The sequence below is a fragment of the Myotis lucifugus genome, unplaced genomic scaffold (genome assembly GCF_000147115.1).
Source record: "Myotis lucifugus unplaced genomic scaffold, Myoluc2.0 scaffold_290, whole genome shotgun sequence".
NCBI classification, from domain to species: domain Eukaryota; kingdom Metazoa; phylum Chordata; class Mammalia; order Chiroptera; family Vespertilionidae; genus Myotis; species Myotis lucifugus.
This window is the reverse complement of record NW_005871338.1, coordinates 483,369-509,796: the sequence shown is the minus strand read 5'-3', so window position 1 is coordinate 509,796 and position 26,428 is coordinate 483,369. Positions and strand designations below refer to the sequence as shown.

The 26,428-nt window shown below is 45.1% G+C and overlaps 1 protein-coding gene across 1 annotated transcript in view; it reads left to right on the top strand.

Annotated features, from left to right (window-relative positions):
* The window catches only part of DNAH6 (dynein axonemal heavy chain 6), a 225,389-nt gene extending 199,173 nt beyond the window's left edge, over positions 1-26,216 (top strand). Inside the window, 11 exon segments of the mRNA XM_023763522.1 lie at positions 694-840; positions 2,331-2,469; positions 4,264-4,383; positions 4,934-5,055; positions 9,592-9,721; positions 14,878-15,005; positions 17,350-17,535; positions 18,071-18,143; positions 19,039-19,190; positions 23,497-23,719; positions 25,937-26,216. Coding sequence (XP_023619290.1) covers positions 694-840; positions 2,331-2,469; positions 4,264-4,383; positions 4,934-5,055; positions 9,592-9,721; positions 14,878-15,005; positions 17,350-17,535; positions 18,071-18,143; positions 19,039-19,190; positions 23,497-23,719; positions 25,937-26,040 — 1,524 coding nt within the window. The 3' untranslated portion in view covers positions 26,041-26,216.
* The last annotated feature ends 212 nt before the right edge of the window (positions 26,217-26,428 follow it).

Below are 26,428 nucleotides of genomic sequence, written 5' to 3'. Positions count from 1 at the left end.
GAGAGAGAAGAGAGTTAGAAACATCGATGAGAGAGAAACATCGATCAGCTGCCTCCTGCACACTCCCCACTGGGGATGTGCCCGCAACCCAGGTACATGCCCTTGACCGGAATCGAACCTGGGACCTTTCAGTCCGCAGGCCGACGCTCTATCCACTGAGCCAAACCGGTTTCGGCTCAAGTTGTCCCATCTTAGCCTCTAGCAAAACATGTCAAGGATGCAGGGATGAGAATAGGAACCCTCCCAGCGTGAAAGGGATGCTTCAGCATTGGAGAGACAGGAAGACCTACAGGCTGCTGGATTTCGGAGCTGAAAGTTTCCAATATGTGAGCAGCCTCTGCAGATGTTCACCCAGGGATCCTCCCTCCCTGCCCATGTCATCAAGGCAAAGTGTGGGGCGATGCCATGTGTTGGGATGAACAGAAAAGCCGATGCCGAAGGCCTTGTTTAGAAAAGTGGACACCAAATAGAAGTGTCTGAGGTTCTTGTGCAGGTGGTTTACCCACTGTAGGTGTGAGGACCCACCAGGACGGGACCACAGCAAGACATAGAGCAGGCACGAGCATGCCAGGACACCCCACGGGCATGAGTTATCTACATTTTCTCAGTGGCTTCAGTCCACATGTGCTACTCAGAAATCATGCAGATCTTTCAAGTCACTCTCTCTGACATGAATGTTTCATCTAAATCCAGGTAACCAATGAGCCTCCAAAAGGCTTACGTGCGAATATCAGACGAGCATTTACTGAAATGACACCTTCATATTTTGAAGAAAATATACTTGGACAACAATGGAGACAAATAATATTTGGCATTTGTTTCTTCCATGCAATTGTTCAGGTACACTCAATTCTGCTTCTTAATAGAAACAAGAACATGTATTTTGTTAACATAAATAAATAAACAGTAAGAATTAAATGAAAGCTTACAAGTGGCATCGTGAAATGCCGAGGTCCTGTTCTGTGTCCGAGCCCAGTGAGTTCTAACGCAGTTGCTGATTGATCTCTGTGCTTCCCTGGTCTCGGTATCTCACAGCCTTGCCTCCCAGCTCTGTTCTCAACACCTTCACCTGGACGATTGCAGCAGGTCCAATGCACAAAACTGATCTCCTCAGCTATGCCTCACTCCCCAAAATCTGCTTCCCCTCTAGACTTTACTTCTGATATCAGTGCCTCCTTTCTGTCAATCACCTACAACCAAAATTTCAGGATTATTTTTGTTCTTCCCTCTTGACACATATATATCATGTCAGTCATTAAGCCCTAATCTTTCTTGCAATAATTTTACTCTCACCTGTTCCTGTTTGAGTGGCTATAACAACCTTCACAGCTTCCTGCCAGTGACTTGGAGTCCCAGGTCCCCTGAAAGATGATCTTCAGATCAGCACTAGTTTCCCCTTCCTTCAGGTCAAACCTCACTGCTGTCCAGGTCTGGTACCCATCCTGTGGCTTGTACTTGAATTCTGACTCTTCAAATATGTAGCTCTAGATGGAGTCTTGATTCAACTGGCTGACTGCTTTTCAAATGTGTGTAGGCCATAGAGAAAAAAATCAAGTCTAGAAAAAAGCAAATTGTAGATGCAAGATATGGGATAAGTAAAAAAGGTCCTACAGGAGATCCAAGAGGATTGGGGTTTCTAGGTGTGAGGCCCTTGTTCTAATGAAAGCAGTTGAGATGAGGAAGTGGTTTAAGATTTAGAAAAATTTTGAAACAAAGAGAATATAGGACCAATCCTCTGGTATAATCATCAGTTTAGAATTATGAAATTAAGATGGGATGGATAGAACACAAACAGAAGGAAAGATTTCATTATGAGAAGTCATGAAACAAGGATTATGATTCTGTGTACCAATAAAAAAAAAAAAGACGTCTCTATACAGAAGTCAGTATGTAGTCAGCACAGCATGGCTTGACTGAAGAGCCTGCATGGTGGACACACTCCTTAGAACAGTAGGGGGAGCTCTCTCCACCAGCTAGGTGAGTGTCAGTGTTTTTTATGCCAAAGGACACCAGGTGGGATTCTTTTTCCTATTTGGATGGAGAAATGTTTTATTGTGAAGAAGAAATGTTCTTTGACAGGCCTGCCCCATTTTTCAGGAATATCAAATGTTCTGTTAGAAATGTTGGAGGGGCCCGTACTGGAGGAAGAGGTGCCTCCTTGTTTGGTGGAAGCCAAGCTGAAAGCCCAGCTGAAGTTAAACTGCATGATTTTAACTGATTTTGCAGAATGAGGACACCCGACTTCAATAGAAACCTTTTTGTTCTCAATATTTTTCACAAAATTAATGTTATCAACTTTTACTTCAGACGGTTTTCATTTTCCATTCTAGGAAAGAAAGAAGTTTGGCCCTCTTGGTTGGAACATCTGCTATGAATTTAACGACAGCGACAGAGAATGCGCTTTACTGAACCTCAACCTTTACTGTCAAGAAGGAAGGATTCCCTGGGATGCACTGACCTATATTACTGGTCAGTACGCCCACATGGCCAGGGCATCCAAGCTGTGTGCCTCACACAGTTGGTTCACACCCACCTGGCCCATACAAAGATGGCCACCTCCATGGTGTTGGATCGTGGTGGTGATGACTTCTGATATTCCCTTTGCGAAGAGAAGACCAGGATCAGAATATCATAAGAATATTGACACATAGAAAAGTGGGACAGATGTTTCCTCCAATAATAATAGCAAAAAATTACATTGCTCTTGCTACATGCCGAGCATTATTCTAAGCACTTCCCACTAATTAGCAGATTTAATCCTCACAACAACCCTGTAAGGCAAGGACTATTATATTCCTACTAGAGGCCCGTTGCATGAAGAGATTCGTGCAATAGGCCTTCCCTTCCCCTGGCTGCCGGCACCGGTTTTCCTCCAGCACCCGGGACCCAGCCCTTCGCTCCAGCTCCGGATGGAGCCTTCAGTCCTTGCTCCGCTGCTTTGCCCCTACATATGCAAATTAACTGCCATCTTTGTTGGGTTAATTTGCATACTCTCCTGATTGGCTGGTGAGCATGGCGGAGAAATGGTTAATTTACATGTTTGTCTATTATTAGGTAAGATTTTACACGTGAGAAAACTGAGGCACTCCATTTACAACCAGTAGAGCCAAGATTTAACCCAGACAATCTAGCCTCCAGAGTTAGTGCTCTTAAATTCAAAAGAATCTGGACACTGATTGACCTTTTGAGTCAGGTGTACTTTTGAAAAAGGGAAAAATGTCAAGAATTAAAATTGCTAGCAGATATTAATTATGCCACAAGGGACCTTACTGACAAAAATTAGATCCAATTTGGACCATGTAGGTCCAAATCATGAAGAAGAAATTTGCACTGGGAAGTGGGGGAAGGGAGAGCTCTGGAAGGGGATGGGGTGGGAGTGGATGGTTTTCATTGGTGAGTAAGGGGCGTGTGGGACAGCAGAGAGGTACCAGGTGATCTAGAGCCTTGAAAAGCCAATGAAACCTTGGAACAATGGATAACAAAGCAACAGTAAGAATGGATGAGGGCCTATCCTCAGGGTAGACCAAGAAGGGTGAGAGGGGTGGGCCTGGGGTCTGAGAGGCTAATTTATACCCCTGCCCCCAGCCACTCCTGTGGGGCCGAGATTGCTGAACAAAATGGTGATGTGAGCAGGCTTGGAATTTGCCGATCGCAATGGAGCACGCTGCACGGAGCTTCTCTGTGGAAAGAGAGACGGGATACCAATAAGTTTAATTCCCCATAGCATAATTTTTGTGAGACAGGTTGGCTCCTTCCCTTGAATCTCTTTCTTCCCTAGCTTAATATCAATAATCTGTAAGGTAAGTTGGGTTTGGATGCCTTGTTGTAAATGTTTTATTCCATTTTACTCATTTCTCCTCCCCCGCCCCCACAAAAAAAGCAATGTTTCACATAAAGTATGTTTTAGAATACTGCAGTCAATGATGATGGGAGACCAAAAATCAATAGTTTGAAGCAAAACAAAACAAAACAAAAAAAAACAGGAAGAAGGAAGAAATATGTAAACAGAACTCAGTGGCTTTAGTTTCTGTTATTTGGAAAACACAAAATAATAAGGGCAGAGTACATGAACTAGATTTTCTCCTGCTTTTTAAAAATTGACTTATTCTCTTTTGGGGAGGTAGTGGAAGGAAACTCTTGTGCTATTTCCACTTTCAGTCCCAAATAAATGCGTATGTAAATCAACGTATTAGAAATGGCATATGTCTATCCATTAAAAAGAAACAGTATTATAATATGTTTTTAAATGCAAATGCTTTGCAGGTGAAATTACATATGGTGGTAGAGTTACAGACACCTGGGATCAAAGATGCCTTCGGACAGTCTTGAAAAGATTTTTTTCTCCTGAAACATTAGAAAGGGGTTACAAATATTCCGAATCAGGTGAGTGACTTTTCAGTTCTGTGGAAAAGACCTTCCCTAAGAAGTGTTGTCAGCATCTCTCCGTTTTCCATGCAGGCGTTCTCTGTGTCCAGTCCTCACAACCCAGTCCCGGTGCCCACCCTGTCCCCAGGCGTGACTGCCTTCAAAACTCCTTTGGTTGTAACAGCACAAGGCCATATTTTGGGCATTAACCACTTTGAATTGTTTCTTTTCTAAAATGGGTTGTATTCTGTCTACATGCGTTTTCAACGTTATAGAAATCTGGAGCCCTTAACAAGGCTTACCTTTCAGCAGCGCCTCCCTGAATTCGAGAATCGTGAAATGTTCTGGGCGAGACACCCTGAAAGGTTAGGGCCCTAATCAGGTACTTGGGGGCCTCAAGAAAAGGTGAAGAAACTAGACATGACGTGGAGGCTTGGGAAAAACTGTCCTTGTTTCTATGGGAGGCCGCTGATGACAGCCAGCCTCTGAGCCTGGCAGAGAACTACCGAACTTAGCGGGCGAAAGCCAGCCTATCTGAGGCATTTCCTTCCTGTGTCTTCAATAACAGGCATCTATTTTGCGCCCTTGGCTGACACCCTACAAGAGTTTAAAGACTACATTGAAAATCTACCTTTGATAGATGACCCAGAAATATTTGGAATGCACGAAAATGCCAACCTAGTTTTCCAGGTATGTGGCCTTTCAACTTAAAATGCCTATTCATATTGTGTATGTCAACTTGCAACATCGGTAATCACCTCACCAGCTCTGTCAATTCTAATGTCCCTAAATAAACAAATAAAATACATGTTTCACCTTACCTTCAGCTTTTGGTTCCACTTTAGCCTGTTCCCTCAGGATCCTTCACAGAGTCCTAAAATCATGATGCATTTTCCTGTCGCTGGCCACCCCTTCCACCTTCCAGCCTTCTGCCAACCCCACAATCTACCTGCTGGCCTACCATAACGTGGGGACTCAGATGATCATCTGGGTAGTCCTTTCTCTTTTACCCTTCTCTCTCCGAATATACTGGGCGTATTTGTTTCATATTACCCAAAGACGCATGGTGATCACATTATAAAAGTATGGTAACAAATCTCCAAGGTGAGATGATCACATTATGAAAGTATGATAACAAATTGGCAAGGCCGAGCAATTACAACACCGAACTTTAAAAGCTCATCGAGGGCACAGTACCAGAGCCCAGCAATAGGTCCAATGGACAATTTTACTCCTGTAAGACCTCCTGCTGCCGCACCATTACCTACGAGGAGTCCAAGCTCCTCACAGGGCACTCAAGGCTCCCCATGACCTGGCCACTGCAGACCTTCCCACTTTCATCATCTGTCATGCTCAGGTGTCTGCGGCTAAACCAAAGCCGTGAAATGAGCTATGTCCCTGAGGGCCCTGCGATGCTTTAAAGGTTGAAGACGAGGCTGGCCTCCCAAGGCTAAAAGGAATCACCTCCCTCTCTTTTTCTTTTTCTTTTTTTCCTATTCATCCTTCTTTGTAACTTCAATTGTGCCCCTACAAGTGTTAGAGGGTGAGGTTTGCCTAGATCAGGGGTCCTCAAACTACGGCCCGCGGGCCACATGCAAATACAAATATTGTATTTGTTCCCGTTTTGTTTTTTTACTTCAAAATAAGATATGTGCAGTGTGCATAGGAATTTGTTCATAGTTTTTTTTAAAAACTATAGTCCGGCCCTCCAACGGTCTGAGGGACAGTGAACTGGCCCCCTGTTTAAAAAGTTTGAGGATCCCTGGCCTAGATACTGAGGAATCCATGCAAAACAACAGTGGAACCTCCAGAAAGAACATCAAGAGGTTAATGCTCTGAAACCTGGTGTCACGTTCTCCACCCTTAAAATCGCTTTGCTGGTCGGTGAGGAGTTAGAATCGTCTATCTTATTTCTCCTTATTCTGCTTCCAGCAGGAAAAAGAGGCAGGCAGACCTGGTGTTCATTTGCACTCATATCTGATATTTGCTCCGGAGTGGGTGGGGTGTGGAGGGTGCGAGAAGGGGCAGGGGGTGTGGATATGGTATAGGGAAGTGCTGAGAGATACAGCACTGCGGGTAGGAGCAACAGTCTTGGCAGTGTGTGCCTGGGAGCACAGAACTTTTGTGTTTTCTGCTGGTTCAGGATGACTGAGAACGAGAAAGCAGGCAGGTAGTGGGCCCCCAGTATGTTTTTCTGTCCTGCCTCCCTCCCTCCATTTTTCTGGTACAATGCATGTCCTATTCCCACCCCTTCCTCATCTATAAAATTCTGGTAAGAATTCTAACTATCCACCACCTTCACAGAGGTGAGCATGTCACTCAGGCCTAGCGAAGGCAGCACCCCATCACCTCACCACCTGACTTGGTCCAAGGAACAGGCACATGGCCCATGCTAGGTGGATGGGAGTCCCTTCCGGAGATAGTGTCTATAGATGCTGGGATGGGGGGAGGGCTCTTTCTTTCCTCTTGGAATCCCTGGATAGGATGCTGTGTATCTGTATAAGTACCGCGCGCTAACCGATTGCGCCACTGGAGCTCCAGATGCTGTGTATCTGAAGTATCCTGTGGTCTTACCCCTGGCACCCTCCCCACTCCCCTCTCACGTGAAAGAAGGTCATCCGTCACAGGAAAGAATGAGAGAAACAGCCAAGCATGCACAGGAGAGAAAGCACTGGATCTATTCATGCCTGAAACCCACATGACTTGTGTTTTCTTCCCAGCTATGTGAGCCAACAGGTTCCTTTTCTTTGCTTTTAGCTGATTTAGTTTAGCTAATTCTGCTTCTTGTCATCAATAGAATTTTAATACAAAAGATACAAATGATTCCTTCCTTAGCCCAGCAAACTACAGGTTCTTACTAGTAAAGAAAATTGAACCTAGTTTTAAAAAAACAAAAAGAAAACCGAACCTTGACTTGTGCATATCAAGTGGAGATACAATGAAGAAATTTGCCTCCAAAGAGAATAATGAGCATAAGTCAAGGGCAATCTACATAGATTGTCTATGAGCAAACGGAAATCTAGTGTCTCTTTTCTGATTAGAGGCTGAAAAAAAGAAAAAGAAAAAAACAACAGAGGCTGAATAAATGGGGCGGGGAAGAACAATACAGAAAGATAAGGGATAGAAAACACCATCTAGGAGACACAGGCTCACCTTCTGCAACTCATCTACTGAAGAAACCAGGAAAGAAAGAATATGTTCTGGCATCTGGGATAAAGTACAAGACCCAGCCTATAGGAAAGAGAAAGCCAAACTTTGAGAACAGGCTGGCGTGTATATACCAAGGATGCCATGAGATGTGAGAATGAAATATTTCAAGGAAGCTAAAAATACCATAGCAGAATTAAAAACTTCTTTGGAGTCTTAAAGACCAGAACTGGAATATAGATTATCATACATGTGATGTAGGGAACGAACTTAATAAGCTTTCCAGAATGGAGATTGAAATGTCCAAAAATAGAAATGATGAGAGATGACCATGATGCAAGAAGATACAGCAAAACAATAAGAAACAGAAGCAATTGTGTTTTGCTTTTTTGAAAGGGAAACTAAAAAAACTGAAGCTATGCATGGACATATTCTAGAACTAGTTTGGAACTACAATTATAAGAAAAAGGCCATGTTAGCATCTGGTCCACCTCACTTCAAAACCACCCCTCCCCCTCCACCCCCCCCCCGACCCCCGCCAAAAAAAAGTATAAATGGTCTACTATATTAGTCAGGATGAAGTCAGTTGTGCTGCAGTAAGAAAATTACTCAAGTCCCAGTGATTTAGTACAACAGCTATGATAGCAGATTGATAGAGGGGTTGTACTTCACATAATCATCCTGGGACTCAATCTGAGAAAAGCACTCTTATAACGTACGTAGCTACATTCACTAGAAGAAGAAAAAAATGGCCCCTTCGTTCACAGCCTGAGAACAGAGAAACGGAAGAATTAGGCATAGGCTTTTCACTGCTTCAGCCTACAGAGTCCACCGTCACTTTGACTCACATCTCATTTAGCATAATAGTCACATGAACCATCTTTCTGTAAGGGTACAAGAAAGTGTGATCTTTGCTACACCCTAGAGGAGAAGCGAACTGGGAATGGTTGCTCACCAGAAGTCTCTAATTCAGTTACCATCATAGGAAGTGATACCAGACTGGCTGCACTAAATGTTTCAAGACTCTTCCATTCAACCAAGGAGTTAAGAACTAAAATAGAAAATTCATGGTATTAAATGACTGGCAATGAGCAAGGAAACCAAACTATTTAACTATAGCATTAAGTAAGTGACTTTGTATATGTGTTTAGAATCTAAGGAATATGTCAATAGTAATGTTTGAAAGAATGTTCATGAAATTGAAAAAGAATACTACATAAATTATATGGGTTCAATTTTTTTAACCATATGCACACATATAGAGACAATGTCCAAGATGGGAAGCGGGAGGGGGCAGTAAACCAAAGTTATAAATATCTCTGAAAAGCAGGATCATGAAAATTTTTTCCCTGTACTTTTCTGTGTTTTCAAGTTTTCCATAGTAAGCCATAATACTTTTATTTAAATAACATTTTCTCAATTAGAAAAGCATGTTCTAAAACTCAGTTCTCATTATTTCTTCCTTACTTTCATAACTGCCTTTTAAATTATTAGCTAAAAAAATTAACCATTTTATTGTGGTAAAATATATACAGCATAAATTTATCATTTTATTTTATTTTTTTAATCTTCACCTAAGGCTGTTTTTTCTTAATTTTTCTTTTAAGAGAGAGAGGGGAAGGGAAAGAGAGGAGAGGGAGAGAGAGAAACATCACGTGAGAGACACATCGATTGGTTGCCTCCCACATCTGGTCAGGGATGAACCTGCAACCAAGGTATACGCCCTTGGCTGGGATTCAAACCCACGACCCTTTGGGCCATGGGGTTGATGCTCTAATCACTAAGCAAAACCAGCCAGGGCCTAAAATGTATCCTTTTAGCCATTTTTAAGTATACGGTTCAGTGGCATTAAGAAATTCACATTGTTGTCCAACCAAAATATTTTAATCATAACACTGACAACAATGTACTGTGCATTTCCAATGAGCATATTTTACCAACTCTATCTTCAACATAAAATATAATTATTCCTTGTTTTGTTTATAACCACCATTATTTCAATAAGTGAACTATAGGTGCTACAAAATTATGTGTTGAGAATTGAAGTCTTCACTGTTCTGTCTCTTCCCACCATTACAGTACAAAGAGACCACCACTTTAATCAACACCATACTTGAAGTTCAGCCAAGGTCATCTTCTGGAGGAGAGGGAAAGAGCAATGATGAAATTGTCCAAGAACTTGTTACTTCTATACGGAGCAGAGTTCCAGGTAAGAAATAATCTCTGGCAACTGTATATAATGGAACTTTTAGGAGTAAACTCAAGAGAGCTGAGTGATAGCAGGTATCCAAATTGCTTATTGTGCAGACTTGTCTTTACATAGAAAGCTCTTGTGATGTGGCACAGTCCATTCATAGACTAGAGGCCTACAGCACCTCAACTGCCAGAAGCATAAGGAGCAAGTTGGTTTCTAGCCACTGTAACTTTCAGACTTTTTTCTGAGCTTCCTAATGTCTCTAGAGCTGTGCCGTCCAAGAAAGTAGCCGCTAGCCACATGTAACTACTTAAACTTAAAATTAAACTTAAAATTTCTTTTCTTGGTGGCATCAATATCATTTCAAGTGCCCCCATATTAGATAATAAAGATCATTTCCATGATCATAAAAGGTTCCATTGGACAGCCCTGCTCTAGAATCCATGTCACTTTTCTTCTCCACTCAAGATAAATAGCTGAATTAATTTCACCTTGTTTTCTGGTGAGTTAAGGAATCTTCCTAAATGATCAGAGAGAACCACTTTAACACTGCAGGTGTAGATTTATTAATCTATTGCTCATGGTTGGAAGAGATGTAATTATAGGGAAACAAATTTAAGCAGAAAATAAAACAATAACTATAAGAGTAAACTGTGTTTCTCACTCTACTCACAGTAATTCTCACACCAATGTGTGGATCGTTCCCTCACATTAAACAGTTCTCCAACTCTCTGGACACCAACTGGGTTTCCCTACAATTTAATTATGACATTAACTGTCCAGAGTGAGCACAGACCCCACAGATTAAAGGCTCAGTCCCACAACAAGACTGCTCCCCAACTGTAGATGCCGCTTGCAAGTCCCAGGTTGCGATCTGTACTTCTGACCAACCAGCTACAAATCAAGGGTTCCCACAACCCCAGCCCCTTCTTGGGTTCAGTAATTTGTAGAACAGCTCACAGGACTAGGAAAACAATTGCCTTTACAGTTCATTTGAAAGGCTATCATGAAGGAGAACGATAAAGAGCCAGATGAAGAGGTCCTTGGGCAGGAGCTCTGTCCCCGAGGAATCAGGGTGCACCACCGTCCTGGCACATGGATGTGTCCACCAGCCCAGATTAATTCAGCTATTTCTCTTGAATGGAGAAGAAAAATGACATGGATTCTAGAGCAGGGCTGTCCAATAGAATCTTTTATGATAATGGAAATTATCTTTATTATCCAATACTAGAGGCCCAGTGCACAAAAATTTGTGCACTCAGAGGGTCCCCCAGCCCAGCCTGTGCCCTCTCACAGTCTGGGACCCCTCGGGGAATGACCACCTGCTGGCTTAGGCCCGCTCCCCAAGGGGTTGGGCCTAAGCTGGCAGTCAGACATCCCTCTGGCAGCCCAAGAGCCCTCAGGGGATGTCCATTTGCCAGCGGGGAGCAGGCCTAGCTGCAGTCGGACATCCTTAGCGCTGCTGAGGAGGCAGGAGAGGCTCCCACCACCACCGCTGTACTGGCAGCCATCAGCCTGGCTTGTGGCTGAGCAGAGCTCCCCCTGTGGGAGCACACTGACCACCAGGGGGCAGCTCCTGCATTAAGCATCTGCCCCGTGGTGGTCAGTGTGTGTGTCATAGTGACCAGTGATTCCCAGTCGTTCTGCTGTTAGGGTCAATTTGCATATTACCCTTTTTTTTTAATCTATTTTATTGATTTTTTACAGAGAGGAAGGAAGAGGGATAGAGAGTTAGAAACATTGATGAGAGAGAAACATCGATCAGCTGCCTCCTGCACACTCCCTACTGGGGATGTGCCCGCAACCAAGGTACGTGCCCTTGACCAGAATCGAACCTGGGACCCTTGAGTCCGCAGGCTGATGCTCTATCCACTGAGCCAAACCGGTTAGGGCTGCATATTACCCTTTTATATAGGATAGCGGCCTGGTGCATGGGTGGGGGCCGGCTGGTTTGCCCTGAAGGGTGTCCAGGATCAGGGTGGGGGTCCCGCTGGGGTGTGGCCATCCTAGGTGAGAGGCTGATGGCTGTTTGCAGGCTGGCCACAGCCCCCAGCCATGCAAGCTCCCAGTGGAAGCTGGCTGAAAGCAGGTATCTGGAATTTATTTAGCTTCTATAATTAAAACTTTGTTGCCTTTTGCAGAGGCCACAGCCGGCCAGAGCAGGCGGGAAGCTTGGCTTCCTCCATCGCTGGGGCAACCAAGCTTCCTGCTTGCTCCAGCTCCGTGGCTGCCGGCCACCATCTTGGTTGGGTTAATTTGCATATAGTCTCTCTGATTGGCTGGTGGGCGTGGCTTGGGAGTAGCGATGGTACAGTCAATTAGCATCTTTGTCTTTTATTAGTATAGATGGGGGCACTTGAAATGCCACTATGCCACTGAGAAAAGGAATTTTAAATTTAATTTTAAGTTTAAGTAGCTACATGTGGCTAGCGGCTACTTTTTTGCGCAGCACAAATCTAGAGACATTAGAAAGCTCAGAAAAAAAGGCTCTCCAGAGCATTTTGGTTGGGCTTTTATGGAGGCTTCATATCGTAAGCATGGTTGGTTGATTAAATCATCAGCCCCCAGCCCCTCTCCTCTCCCAGGAGGTCAGAGAATGAAGCTGAAAGTTCCAAGCCACTAATCACAGGGCTGGTTCTGCTGACAACCAGCTTCCCCATGCTTTGGGTTCCTAAAAGTCAACTCATTAACATAAGCTAGATGTGGTTGAAGGGGGCTTGTTATGAATAACAAGAGATGCTGTTTTTACCTTTATCACTCAAGCTGTTTCAGGAGCCAAAGTCAAAAACCAAATGTTATGAACAGTGATGCCCCTGTTGTTTTTCTCACTTATGAAATTTCAAGGGTCTTAGGAGATCTGGTCAGGAGCTAGAGATGAAGACCAAAATATGTATATTCTTGTTATATTACAGTATCACAGATTGAGTCTTGCCAAGTGCCCCAGAAAAAAAGGGGTCAGTGTGACCTCATAAACCAGTTATTTGCCTCCTAAAACAGGCCTCAAAAGAATCTCTTCTTGAGCAGAGTCCTGTTGATGTTGAAGCAAACTGAGTCAGTTATTTTAGAAAGCAATTTTTAATAAGTCTAAAATGGAGGACTAGGTGAAATGGGATGAAGATGGATGGATGGATGGAAGGATGAAGATAAAGTGTATTTGTCTCAGAGTTCCACTGACACCTAGGAGGTTTTCTCTCCAGGCTTCATAAAGCTTATACTTTTACTGTGAAACAAGTGATGCCATCTGCTGAGAACGGGGCAGGGATGCAATTGGCTCAACAAGAGAACTGAGGGTTTGGAACACCTGAGGCAAACTGTTACCAGTGAGGTGCCCTCTGTGTCCCTACCTGTTACCAGTGGAAGTGGAGTTCTTGGGGTGCTATGGGCAAAAGAATTCCCGAGGCTCCCACAGGAGTTATTGTGGCGAGCTTTATTGATGAGGTAAAATTAAGGGGGCTTCCTTCCCAGGTCCCATCTTCCTCTGTCTCACTATGGAAGAAGTCCAGTCTAGTCTTCAGCAGGGCTAGGATTAAAGCCTCGGCCCAGCGTTTCCCCTCCACATCAAAGCACAGTTCAGTCCAGCATGTGACCAGCTTAGCTTGCGTTCCCAGCTGTAGCCCATGGCCATGTGGCTGCTTTAGGCCACATAGTAGGCTAGCATGAGGGCAAGTGCGAGTCACGTAGCAAGGGAGTGCAAGGGAGTAGGAACAAGGCTAGGCAGAGAGAATTCTTTGTCTGGGGATTTTAATCTTCCAAGATTTCACTGCACTTGCAGTGCTCCACCCCCAGCCAATTATCTTTTTCCCAGGACAGACTGACAGGTAAACACCTTCCCTAAGTCACCCCAACTTCATTTCATGCATCCAACTCCCCCTTTGTTTGACCCCTCCCCCAGTGACTTGCGGGGAATGGACCATTCTCCCTGGGGAGAATCAAGTTGCAGCTTCCCGGTGAAGCTGCCCAGAGGACCATACTTATAATGTCTGGCCACCCCTTTGCTCTCTTTCTGTTGCTAATATTACAAACTAGCTAAGCCTGGCTGGCGTGGCTCAGTGGTTGAGCGTTGACCTATGAACCAGGAGGTCACGGTTGGATTCCTAGTCAGAGCACATGCCCAGGTTGCAGGGTCTATCCCAGTGGGGAGCAGCAGGAGGCAGCCTAACAATGATTTTCTCTCTCTCATCATCGATGTTTCTATCTCTCTCTCTCCTCCTGCCTCTCTGAAATCAATAAAAATATCTATATTTTTTTAAACTAGCTAATTATGATGATAACAAAATGATAGAAGGAGAAGACGAAGGGCATGTGGACCCAAAAGATTGGACTGGCCCACGCTGCTTGTGATCTTTTACAGCAGCCAAAATGTGACTGGTTAGGAAGGAATTTGATAGGTGTGTTTCAGAGCCACTCATTTACCCACACTTTATTCAGATATGCAAGGAAATACACTTCCTTCATATTTTTGGAGTTTATATGAGCCTCCACTTGCTGGATTGTAGGGGAAAAGAAGAACAAAATTTCTGATCCAGCTTGAACCAAGGGCCTGTTTCATAATTCAGTCAGTCCCTTTGAATTATGCTCAGTAACGTGGCATAAATGCAAATTCTCTCTCATCTCTCGATCTCTCACTGCCAACCCTCCTCTCCCATATGCCACACAGGTGTGCTGGGAAGAGTTGGGCTTATGAACCTTCAAGGCAAAGGAGACTCAGGGCCCCTGGCACCTCTGTTCTCAGGGATGTCTCGGATCTACCCGGTAGCTGTTTGTCCTGCTAGCATTTGCCACCGACGACTGCATGGCCTGCCTCCCATTCAGCCTAGGCCCAGGCGCAGGAGAAGTTGGCTTCAAAAAAGGTTAAGAGCCCTAACCGGTTTGGCTCAGTGGATAGAGCAGAGCGACGGCCTGCAGACTGAAGGGTCCCAGGTTCGATTCCAGTCAAGGGCATGTACCTTGGTTGTGGGCACATCTCCAGTAGTGGGTGTGCAGGAGGCAGCTGATCGATGTTTCTAACTCTCTATCCCTCTCCCTTCCTCTCTGTAAAAAATCAATAAAATATATTTTTTTTTAAAAAGAAAGAAAGAAAGAAAGGCTAAGACAAGTAAATTACAACCGCAATGATATGAGGACAGAAATTAGTGATAATCGATCTGAGGAATTGATTCTCTATGTTTCAGAAATACTAGAAATGGAGAATGCTTCTGAGAGCCTTTTCACCAAAGATCCTCAAGGACGCCTTAACTCCTTGACCACTGTTCTTGGACAAGAAGTGGACCGGTTTAACAATCTGCTGAAATTAATCCACGTATGGGTGCTCACTGCCATCATTGCTGTGGGGTATCAAAGCTGTGTAGAGAATTATATAATAACATGAGTGTGCTTAGAGCCTTCCCTTCCCATCACTTCAACATTTCCATTTGAATATGCTAACAATTCTTCAAACCCAACTTGTTTAAAATTGAATTTACACTTCCCAAACAAGGCCACGTTCCCTCTCTGATAATGGCTTGGTGTATATGGGACATTACGAATCCTCTATCTCCTCATTATCCTTACACCCTTAGAATTACCATTGACAGATCAGAAATGTGATCGGAGACCACTTTAGAGAACTAAAGCATTAGAGATATAGTTCTCGTTCCTGATGTCTAGTTTGCATTGAATAAGACTGCATTTATGAGGACTGTGAAAACCAGCATTTCTCAAAGTGTGGGTCACAAAACACCTGCAGTAAAATCCACTCTGCTGCAGGTTCAAAATGTAACTCCTGATCCCACTCCAGCCCTGAGAGAGAATTTCTGGAAATTCCTGGGAAGATGGACTTTTTTAAAAGAAAACTCCCCCAAATGATTTCACTGCAACTAAAACTTGAGAGCAACTCTTTGGTCTTTTGCCTTATGCTCAGGAATATGTTCTCGCTACATGGTCTTGACTGTGTCATGATGGCTAAACACCTTCCTGGTTTCTACGTGTATAACATTGATAAGGGAAACACAAAAGCTATTAGAGACCAAATATAGAACAATAACAGGAAAAGTTTTACCACCAAGCAGGGAACCAAATACCTACCACAGAGTCAAAGCTCAGTGATAAGATTGGGGAGGACAGATGGAGTAAATCTTTTAAAGCCAAAGGCCATCTGTCCCCTCCTAGGAAAGCAAAGTCTCTGAATGTTGCTGGTTGGCTGGCAATGCCTAGCCTCATGGATCAGGGGTACACAGCGGCAGCTGAATACAGGAAGTCCTCACCTTGGGACTATGGCATCGAGGCAGGTATACGCCAGTGTCAGCAGGCCAGGTCCCCAGCTCAGGGCCAGTTACCTTCTGTCTTGAATGAATCAGGATACAGATTAAGCTGCTGTGATAAAGATCCCCAAATATAGCAACCAAAACAAGATAGAAATTCACTTGTCTCTCAGCTACCTGCCCAGAGGGAGCCCTGTCTAGGGCAGGTAGTTGGTCTTGCTTTCTGAGCTCATCCAGGGATCCCAGAGAGAGGTTTGGATCTTCCAGCCTTAACAGGTAGCTGCCACTTCTGGGTCTGAGGTGGCTGCTCCCACTGTCCCCTTTTGCTAGTCACTGGGGGGCGAAGAGAGCTGAGGAAAAGCAGCTTCCTCATAAAAATGAGATCCAGAAGTTGCATGCATCATTTCCTCTTGTATCCATTAGCCAAAATGGTCACATGGCCACACCCCAGCTGCAAGCCTGGCTAAGAAATAGAACCTCGCCCTAACTGGTTTGGCTCAGTGAACAGAGCGTCGGCCTGCAGACTGAAAGGTCCCAGGTTCGATTCCGGTCAAGGGCATGTACCTTGGTTGTGGGCACATCCCCAGTGGGCGGTGTGCAGGAGGCAGCTGATCGATGTTTCTCTCTCATCGATGTTTCTTACTCTCTATCCTTCTCCCTTCCTCTCTGTAAAAAATCAATAAAATATATTTTTTAAAAAAAAAAAAAGAAAGAAATAGAGCCTCTGGGTGGATTGCTCTCTGCCCGGTTAAAACTAGGGAGTGGGGAGGACTGGTGTTCAAAGGAAGAAGAGGAGATGGGTGCTGCTCGTCCCTTGTCTCTTCCACATCCCCCACTTGAAGACAGACAAGCCTAAGCATCACTTCCTCCATAAACGCTTCCTGGACACCAGCCCTCCCCTCCAACATCCCATGAATTAGGAACCCTTCCTCAGGGGCCATCATTTCTGGTTCTGTGTCTGTCCCTCTAATTACCACATTGTTTTGTAATCCCCCCTCCATGAGTAAGGCTTTCCCAATGGAAAATGACTTTCTTAAAGAAAAAGGGACTGGCATATTAGCCATCTCTGTTTCCCTGGTACCTGACACATACTAAATCTTCCAGTGGCATTGTTCCAAACCATTTCTTTTGGCTGCTGGGGACATTTCTCTTCCTCTCTTCTTCCCACTTCATTGGATTCTGCTACTAACTGCAGGAACTGCCCCCACCCCATTATTTTAAACCCCATGGCTGCATGTTGTAAAGATGCAAGGAGGATGGGAGGGTCTGACCCACCAGACAGTATGCAGAGAGTATGGAACCCAGCAAGAGGGCCTATCAGCCGGCAACACCTGCCACCACCAATGGGTGCATTTCCCACTAATTACATCTGTGCAGGGCATCAACCCTTTCTTGTTCTCTTAGACTTCTCTAGAAACACTCAACAAAGCCATTGCTGGATTTGTGGTGATGTCTGAAGAAATGGAAAAGGTGTATAACAGTTTCCTCAACAACCAAGTTCCCTCACTGTGGTCCAACACAGCCTACCCGTCCCTGAAACCACTAGGATCATGGGTCAAAGACCTTATTCTGAGGACCGCATTTGTGGACGTAAGAAAATGCTCTTCTGTGGGATTTGATAAATCTAGTGACGCAGTTGGCCCTAAGGTCCGTAGGGAGCCCTAACTAACATATCGACAACCCTTGAGGAATCATCTCAGCCCAAGGAAACAGATCCTCTCAGAATGGCATCACTTTAGACATGTCCTGCTCATTGTAATGGAGTTTGCCCCAGGCCCTTATCCCAACATCCCATTTTAATTCCATGCCATCCTTAGAGATTCACATTTCGTTCACGGGACACCACTGTGAGGTACAGAACCAACCTGAAATGGGCCCGAACCCCAGTGTGGCCTTGCTACCATCTCCCTCTTGTCCACCCTCTGTAATAACCAGGTTCTGGGTTTGTGGTCAGCCTGCGGGGTGAGGGCAGGGCCAGGGCAGGCGGTCAGGATGGGGCTGGCGACTCACCCAGGACTGCTTTAGATTCTGCCTCCTGAGAGGCCCTCCAGAATCTGACTTTGATTTAAATGACAAACTCCGTCTCAGGAAAACAGTACATTTTGGTGTAATGTGTCTCCTTCAGCTGTGGCTCAAACGAGGGCAGCCTAAGTCCTTCTGGATCTCCGGGTTCTTCTTCCCTCAAGGATTTCTAACAGGTACGAGTGCTTTCCCCACAGACCCCCTCCCCCCCTGCCCGGAAGGCATGGTGTGCTCTGGCCCGGGCCTCTAAGATGGGCAAGATGGCATGACCGAAACTGGCCTCACCATGAGGCTGTTGACTTATAGGGAAGTCCAATGAGGCCCAGCTCTTCCTGGCTTGCCAGGGATGACAGAAACAGCAGATGTTCCCTAACCCCTGCCCTTGTCGGATAATGCAAACACCGCTGCCCCTGTGGACACACACAATGAGCCCCAGATCCCCGTGCAACCCATGCTCCAGGGCACCACCCGCCCTCCAGCTGCTCCGACTCCAAGTCTAAGCAGCTTCCCTCCCTCTAAAACTCTTTTAAGAACAATTTTATTTTTTCATTATAGCTGACTAAAAAATACTCTTGATGTCCTTTCCTCAGCCCAGGGGGCGGAGGGGTGTTATTTCAGGGATTCCTGCTAGAGGGCCCCAGAGTGGGCCAGGGCCACTTGGCTGCTAGATGCTAATTAGCTGAGCCCTTTTTCTCTCTCTTCCTGAATCCCCAGTAAACAGCCCATACAAGACAGCTGAACAGGACTGTCAAGTTGGGGAGACCGGGTTCTGGAACTCCCTCACTGGTTGGTCTCCCTCCAAGGCAGAGCAGTGCACTTCAGACTAAGCCTCCTTCCCTCTCTTCCCAGCCATGACCACAATACACGTGTTGGCCCCGCCCCTCCCAGCATCACCCACAGGCTTCCTGTCTCCGGGAACTAATTCAGATAAGGTGCCAATGGTTGCCCCTTCTCCATGGAGAGGAAGCTCTCTAATGCTAGAGCAGCCTGGTTGGGGGCAAGTGGGGGCTGTGTTTGGACAGCAGTGATCTTGGTCAGAGGAGCCATTTTTCTGATTCTTTCTATTTACAGGAACTCTTCAAAATCATGCTCGGAAATACAATTTGCCTATAGATGAGCTGAGTTTCAAGTACAACGTAATTCCTGTCTATCGGGATCAAGCCGCAGTTATAGAAGCTGCCAAGACGGTGAAGTTTGGAGAAGAACTACCCATGGACCTGCAGGTATTGTCTCCCTGACTGTTGTGATAGCAAAGCAGCATCTGTCCCACTGTCATTCAGTATCTCTGCCAACCTCCCCTGCCTCTCCTGCCTCCCATATGTGAGAGCAGAAGGGGCAGGATGGGGCTCACACCCCCCAAATCGAGCTCCCCAATTAGCAGTGACTAGATCTGAACCCAATGTGGGGCAGGGGGAGGAGGTAGAGGTGGTGCCTACACCAGCAAGCAGTTCTCAAACACCAGCTGGGAGACCTACAATTCAGCTCAATTCTGACGCTACCCAGAGATAGCATCTGACCCCACAGGTTAAGAGTTCAGTCCTACAAGATTGCTCCCCACCAACCCCGTTTCAAATGCCAGTTTCAAGCCCACATTGTCACCTGTGCTTCTGACCCACTGGCTATATGTCAGAGGTTCCCATGGCTCCATCCTGGGCTTCAATCAATTTGCTAGAGTGGCTCAAAGAACTCAGAGAAATGTTATTTTTAATATGTTTTTATTGATTTTTAGAGAGAGAGGAAGGGAGAGAGAGATAGAAACATCGATGAGAGAGAAACATCGATTGGCTGCCTCTTGCACACCCCCAACTGCGGATCAAGCCTGCAAACTGGGTGTGTGCCCTTATAGGGAATCAAACCAGCAACCTCTTGGTGCATGGGTCTACGCTCAACCACTGAGCCACACCGGCCAGGCGAAACTTTTTACTTAACTAGTTACTGGTTAGAAGGATATAACTCAGAACAGCGAGATGGAAGCGATGCCTAGGGTAAGGTATAGGGGAAGGGCACAGAGCGTCTATGCCCACCAAGTGTGCCACTCTCCCCACATCTCCACCTGTCCACCCTGAAGCTCTCCGAACCCAGTCCTGTGGGGGTTTGTGGAGGCTTCATTACATAGTCATGGTTGATTGGATCACTGGCTATCGGTGACTGAACTCAGTCTCCCTCCCTAGAGGTGCTGTGGGGGGATACACTGAGAGCTCCAGCCCCCATCTTTAGGTGCTGCCCAGACCCATCTCATTAACATAACGAAAGACACCGCTATCACTTTCAACATTCAGGAAATTCCAAGGATTTCGGGAGCTGTGAGTCAAAGCCACAGAAGGCCCTGGCTGGTTGCTCAGTGGTTAGAGTCACGGGTTCGATTCCCAGTCAAGGGCATGTACCTCGGTTGCAGGTTCCTCAGCCCCAGGAGGAGCACCTGTGGGAGGGAGCTAATTGATGTTTCTCTCTATCTCTCTCTTTCCCTATCTCTCTTTCCTCCCTTCTACTCTTTCAAAAAATCAATGGAAAAAAGATTCTCAGATGAGGATTAAAAAAAGTAAAGAAAGAACCATGGAGGAAGACCAAATATATATATAATTTTGCTTATCTGAATGACCAAACATATATTTTTTTTTATAAATCACAATATCACAGATACCTACAGTAACTTTCTTCTTGTGGAGAAAATATATCAAGAGGTCAAAAGCAGGAGTTTCAGAATCAGGCAGGCCTAAATTTAAATTCTGACTCTTCCCCTCTGTCAGGGCCAACAAGAGCACTGCTTGGCACTGAGTTGTTCCAGGTCCATATATTCTTCTCAATTCTTCCCGACTATGCCAGGGCTGGTCCCTTCTTGAGCTCTGCCCACTGTTCTAACTGTTGGGAACTTAGTCCAAGTTCCTCCTTTATCCTCTGCTCACTAGTTACAGGTGTTGGGTCTGAGCTCCTCTGCCTGGGACTGGACCTCCTTGGACACCAGGTCTTAGACCGAGAAGCCATGAGAGGTTGTGGGTGTATAAGAATGAGTCTTTATTGCAGAAGCCAGTGGCCATAAATCATCAGACAAGACAGTCCTTTATAGCAAAGTCCATACAGACAGGCAGCCAGACACCGGCTAGTGAATATGAATCTTTCCCATGAAGCAGCATCAGTCTCTGTACCCACAGTTATTATCTGAGCAGCCGCACGCTGCCCCCTAGACTCACCACCTCACATCGTAGCGGTACCTGAGCTCCCCTGCCCAGCACACGGGCTGGTTAACATGGTGGCTATATCTGAGCTCTCTATGAGCTCTTAGCCTTGATTGGTAGCAGTATCAGCTGTCAGCTCCGTCTGAGCTCTCTAGCCTCTCCTGCACACATAGGTATATTGACAACAAGGCCTGTCACTCCCATTGTCCATGACTGTCCGGGAACCCTGGCATGGTTCCCACACCCTCTCCAGCTGTGTGTGCTAAAGCCATTACTATCATATCTGCACCTCAGTGTTTGCATCTGTAAAATGGGGCTGATGCCACCATCTTCAGAATTGTCATGCAATGTAAACAAAACTGCAGATGTCATGTGACCCACACAATAACTATCACCATAAGATGAATTATCTGCATCATTCATCCAGCTGTCTCTTAGCAGAAGTGATACACTAGTTTCATACATTATATAAGTAATTGAAGAACTGCCTGTTACAAGAGGTCCAGGCTGCCTGTCACTACTTCAGCCAATTAAGCAGAGACAGCGTTGAATCATATATGAGGAGCGTTTATTCCAATAATGCCGGCAGTATGGGAGAGCAGCAGGTCATTCACAAAAATCTGCTCTGCCCTCCCCATAAGCCATATTGGATGGAAAGACAAAGATTACGTGGGAAAGTAGGAATGACAGGCATGGGAAAGTCGGCACGATATAATCATTACAGGTTACAAGTCTGCAGGCTGGGGCCGGTGGGGGGGTGGGGGGGTAGAGGGGGGGAGGAAGGGACATCACAGAGGGCAGGTGCCTCTGGGTGCCCCGGGACCAGATAACAGGCAATAGGGGCTGGGGGTTGTAAAGAGCAGATGCCTCCAGGACTAGATTGTTTCAGCCACGAGGTTGTAAATCTTACCATGATGATAGGCAATTCTCAGGACAGGAGGATGGACTGCATTCTGATGTTAGCGCCCATGTCCCAGGGCATACAACTCCCAGCCAGGTTAGAATGCGCTTTCTCTAATCAGAGCAAAACAGTCATGGTAACAGAGCATGATGAATATTTCTTCCTTTATTTCTTGTAACAGCTAGTCCCCTATATTCGATTTCTGCCCCTAACACGAATAGGCATTCGCGAAGGGCTGTTTAAACTCTTTGCTCACACAGTTTACAACCTCCCGAGCAGAGGCTCTCAAAGTGGGGTTCCCAGAGCAGCAGCAGCAGCATCGCCTGGGAACTTATTAGAAATGCAAACTCCAAGGACTCCTTCCAGGCCCACTGACTCAGAAATCTGTATATTTTAACATGTCCTCCATGGGGGTCTTAGCCCGCTAACCTTTGAGAACCACGGCTCTAGCATGTTAGTGATTCTCAACCTTGACTGCAGGTTAAAATCACCTGTAGCGCTTTGTTCTGATACCCAAGTCTCATCTCAGATCAGGATCACCCCAACACATTGGGCACCGTTGTTTTATAAAGCTCCCCTGGTGATTCCTGTATACAACCAGGGGTGTGAACCAACGCTGCCAAGCTGAGCTACCCTGCGTAGAGGCACGGAGATGTTTATGGGGAAAGGGAGCTTCTGACTCAAAGCCTCTGACTCGGCCTTATATGTGTCATGAAATCAAAAGTTTGCTCCAGATTGCTCTTGCCAATAACGTATCCACTAACCCAGTGGTCGGCAAACTCATTAGTCAACAGAGCCAAATATCAACAGTACAACGATTGACATTTCTTTTGAGAGCCAAATTTTTTTAACTTAAAGTATATAGGTAGGTACATTGTTATTAACTTAATTAGGATACTCCTAAGGCTTAGGAAGAGCCACCCTCAAGGGGCCAAAAAGCTGCATGTGGCTCGCGAGCCGCAGTTTGCCGACCACGGCACTAACCCATCAGTGGAGTTGGGGTGAATGGCTTTTGCTAACTAAACCTGCCTTAAAATATCATGGTATTAGTAGGAACTGTTCCTGGGAAGTTCTATCAGCATCCACTCTACTCAGATCTGCTCCCATAGCCTTGAAAGACCTTGCTGACAAATAACTGATGGTCATCACAGCCCTCTTATCCCATCTGCTTCCCATGAGCAGGGAAAAGTCTTAACATCATGATCGCTATTCTGAAGCACATGAAGGGTTTCCCAGGGGTGTCGCCTATTAGACATGTTGATGGAGTATGCGGTTTGGTGTCAAGCTAAAAAAGCAAGTTATTTTACCTGTCGGAGCCTCTCGACAGTATTCTCCTCTCGAGAATATGAGGAACAGCAGCAATCTGGTTCTCAGAATTAACTGAGGAGGATGTGGGGCCACAGCTACTGACCGCCTTCTCCTCTTCTCACCTGTAAACTTCTGGGTGTGTTTCAGTTGCCCTCTCCTGAGGATGGTGTTCTCGTTCATGGGATGTTCATGGATGCTTTCCGGTGGGACGATGAGGAGTTGGTGATAGAAGATGCGTTGCCCGGAGAGATGAACCCAGTGCTGCCTGTGGTGCATTTTGAACCTCAACAAAATTACGACCCAAGCCCAACACTTTATCAGTCCCCACTTTATAAAACAGGGGCCCGGGCAGGAACACTCTCAACCACAGGTAAGGATGCTCTGACCCTGGTACTAATAATGACCAAATGCAAACTACAGTCGAAGCCCAAACACTAAGCTCTCCCTTGGTCCAACTAGCTAGGCTTAAAATGAGGCCCACTTATACAAGTTTACAAATGCTGTAAACTCTGTTTATTTTAATATGGAGTATGGCTGGATATTTTAAAAACCGATGATTGCTTCTATTAGTCTAACGAGTAGAAGATAGTTGATTGAGCAGTGACTTCTAATTTTTCAATGATGGCGTCAGTCGACACTAAAATCTCTCACCAAATCCACTGAGACTCATCAAAGAGATTTTAAAATAAATTATTAAGTGGAATGTCAGGCTTCAAAAATGGAAATCTGAGTAGACCTGAAACTGAGATACGGCCCTGAAGAAAGGAACCAGACAGAAAGAGAGCCCTCTGAACAGATAAGCTGAAGAACTGAATGGAGACAGTGAAGGGTAAGCAAGGAGGATGAGCTGAGGAAATCCCTCAAAATTCACAATGCAATTTTTTTAAAAAAGGAACACTGTGGGAAAAGCCGAAATTCCCAACATTGATCTAGTGGGCAATCTGGGAGAAAGTAGAGAAAATGAAGAGTGATAATATTTTTAAAAATAATGGCCAATCATTGCCCAGAAAAGAAGAAACACTTGCGATCTCATATTAAGAGATCTCACAAAGTCTGTTAGGGATAATTTTTTAAAACATAAATAAACAAATAATCAAATTTTTAAAAGTAACCTAGGTATATCAGAGTGATACTTAAGACTATCAGAGATGTCCGGCCGGTGTACTCAGTGGTTGAGTGTTCACCTATGAACCAGGAGCTCACTGTTCGATTCCAGGTCAGGGCACATGCCAGGATTGCAGGCTAGATCCCCAGTAGGAGGCGTGCTAGAGGCAGCTGATCAATGATTCTCTCTTATCATTGATATTTCTCTCTCTCTCTCTCTCTCTCTCTCTCTCTCTCTCTCTCTCTCTCTCTCCCTCCCTCTCCTTTCTTCTCTCTGAAATTAATAAAAACATATTTTTTAAAAAGACTATCAGAGGTAAAATCCTCAGAGCAAAGTGGTAAAACATATTAACATGCTGAAATTAAAATTCCAGAGAATCAGATTGATAGACAACTCTCATGATCCACAATGCATATAAAAAGATAATAGAGACACATCTTCAAAGGCCGGAGACAATACAACTTTGAACCAAAATTGGAAATACAAGCAAATTATCATCCAAAAGAGAAAGTGTGATAAAGACAATCTTAGACATACAAAGGCTCTAAATTAATAACCACTGGCTCTCTATTTAACACACACACATACACACACTTAAATCTTTCAAAGCTTGACCATAAAAATGATTTTAATAATAATTTATAACTAAATTACCAAATGATAGAAATATGGGAGATGAAGCAGGGCAGAAAGAACTAAAAAAAATGCTTCCCTTTTGAATAGAGAATATAGATACTGATACTTATTTTTCTAATAAAATATTCAGTTAAAGTATGTTCTCTAAGGGTAACATACAGAATAGAACTAAAATAGACACTCCTATCACCTGCATGATCTCCCACTCCTATTATAAATCTAAAAAGTATTAAGAAGCTAGGAGCCCCAGCTGGTTTGCCTCAGTGGATAGAACATCAGCCTGCGGACCAAAGAGTCCCAGGTTCAATTCTGGTGAAGGGCACATGCCCAGGATTGTGGGCTCGATCCTCAGTAGGGGGCATGCAGGAGGCAGCCAATCAATGATTCTCTGTCATCATTGATGTTTCTATCTCTCTCTCCCTCTCTGTTCCTCTCTGAAATCAATAAAAATATATTTTAAAAAAGAATAATAAGAAGAAGAAGCTAGGAGATGCCTGGCCGGCCAGCGTAGCTTAGTGGTTGAGTGTCGACCTATGAGCCAGGAGGTCAGGGTTCAATTCCCGGTCAGGTACATGCCCAGGTTGTAGGCTCTAACCCCAGTGTGGGGCATGCAGGAGGCAGCCGATCAATGATTCTCATCATTGATGTGTCTCTCTCTCCCTCTCCCTTCCTCTCTGAAGTCAATAAAAATATTTTTTAAACGGTGAATAAAATCACCACAGGGATGCTGTCAACAAAATCCAGACTCTGGAAAACCCAGTTACCTTGACTCCTAGTGCCGTACTGTTTGTATTGAGGGATTAGTCTTGAAGTAATGACCACGCTTTCTCCTGTGTCCTTAACTAGGTCATTCAACCAACTTTGTGGTGACCATCCTTTTACCCTCCCAGAGGTCCAAAGATTACTGGATTGCCAAGGGCTCGGCTTTGCTCTGCCAGCTGAATGAGTGAAAGGGGCCGCTCGGCGCTGAAAAGGAAGCAGGCCAGGGCTCTTTGCAGGGAAGAGTCTGCGTAATTTATATGTTAGCAAAACAGCATTACTTCTGATCTGATTTAATGGTAGTAAGTGTGGCTTTTTACTTCTCTTATAATCTAAAATAAAGTGTTTGAGTTTTTCTTTCTGTTGGTAATTCAAGCTTTGATGTGAAAACAGTGGGTTCAGTTCCCACCTCTTCAACTTACTCCCCCTTCCCCAAATGAGATCCAGGAAACTGCCCCTTAGTGACCTGGGGGACACCACTTCCTGCCCCTGCGGGCAGCCAGAACTCAGCACTTCCTTACCCACACAGGCTCCCTTCCTCATCACACAAATATGAAAGGCCTGGTATGCACTTCAGTC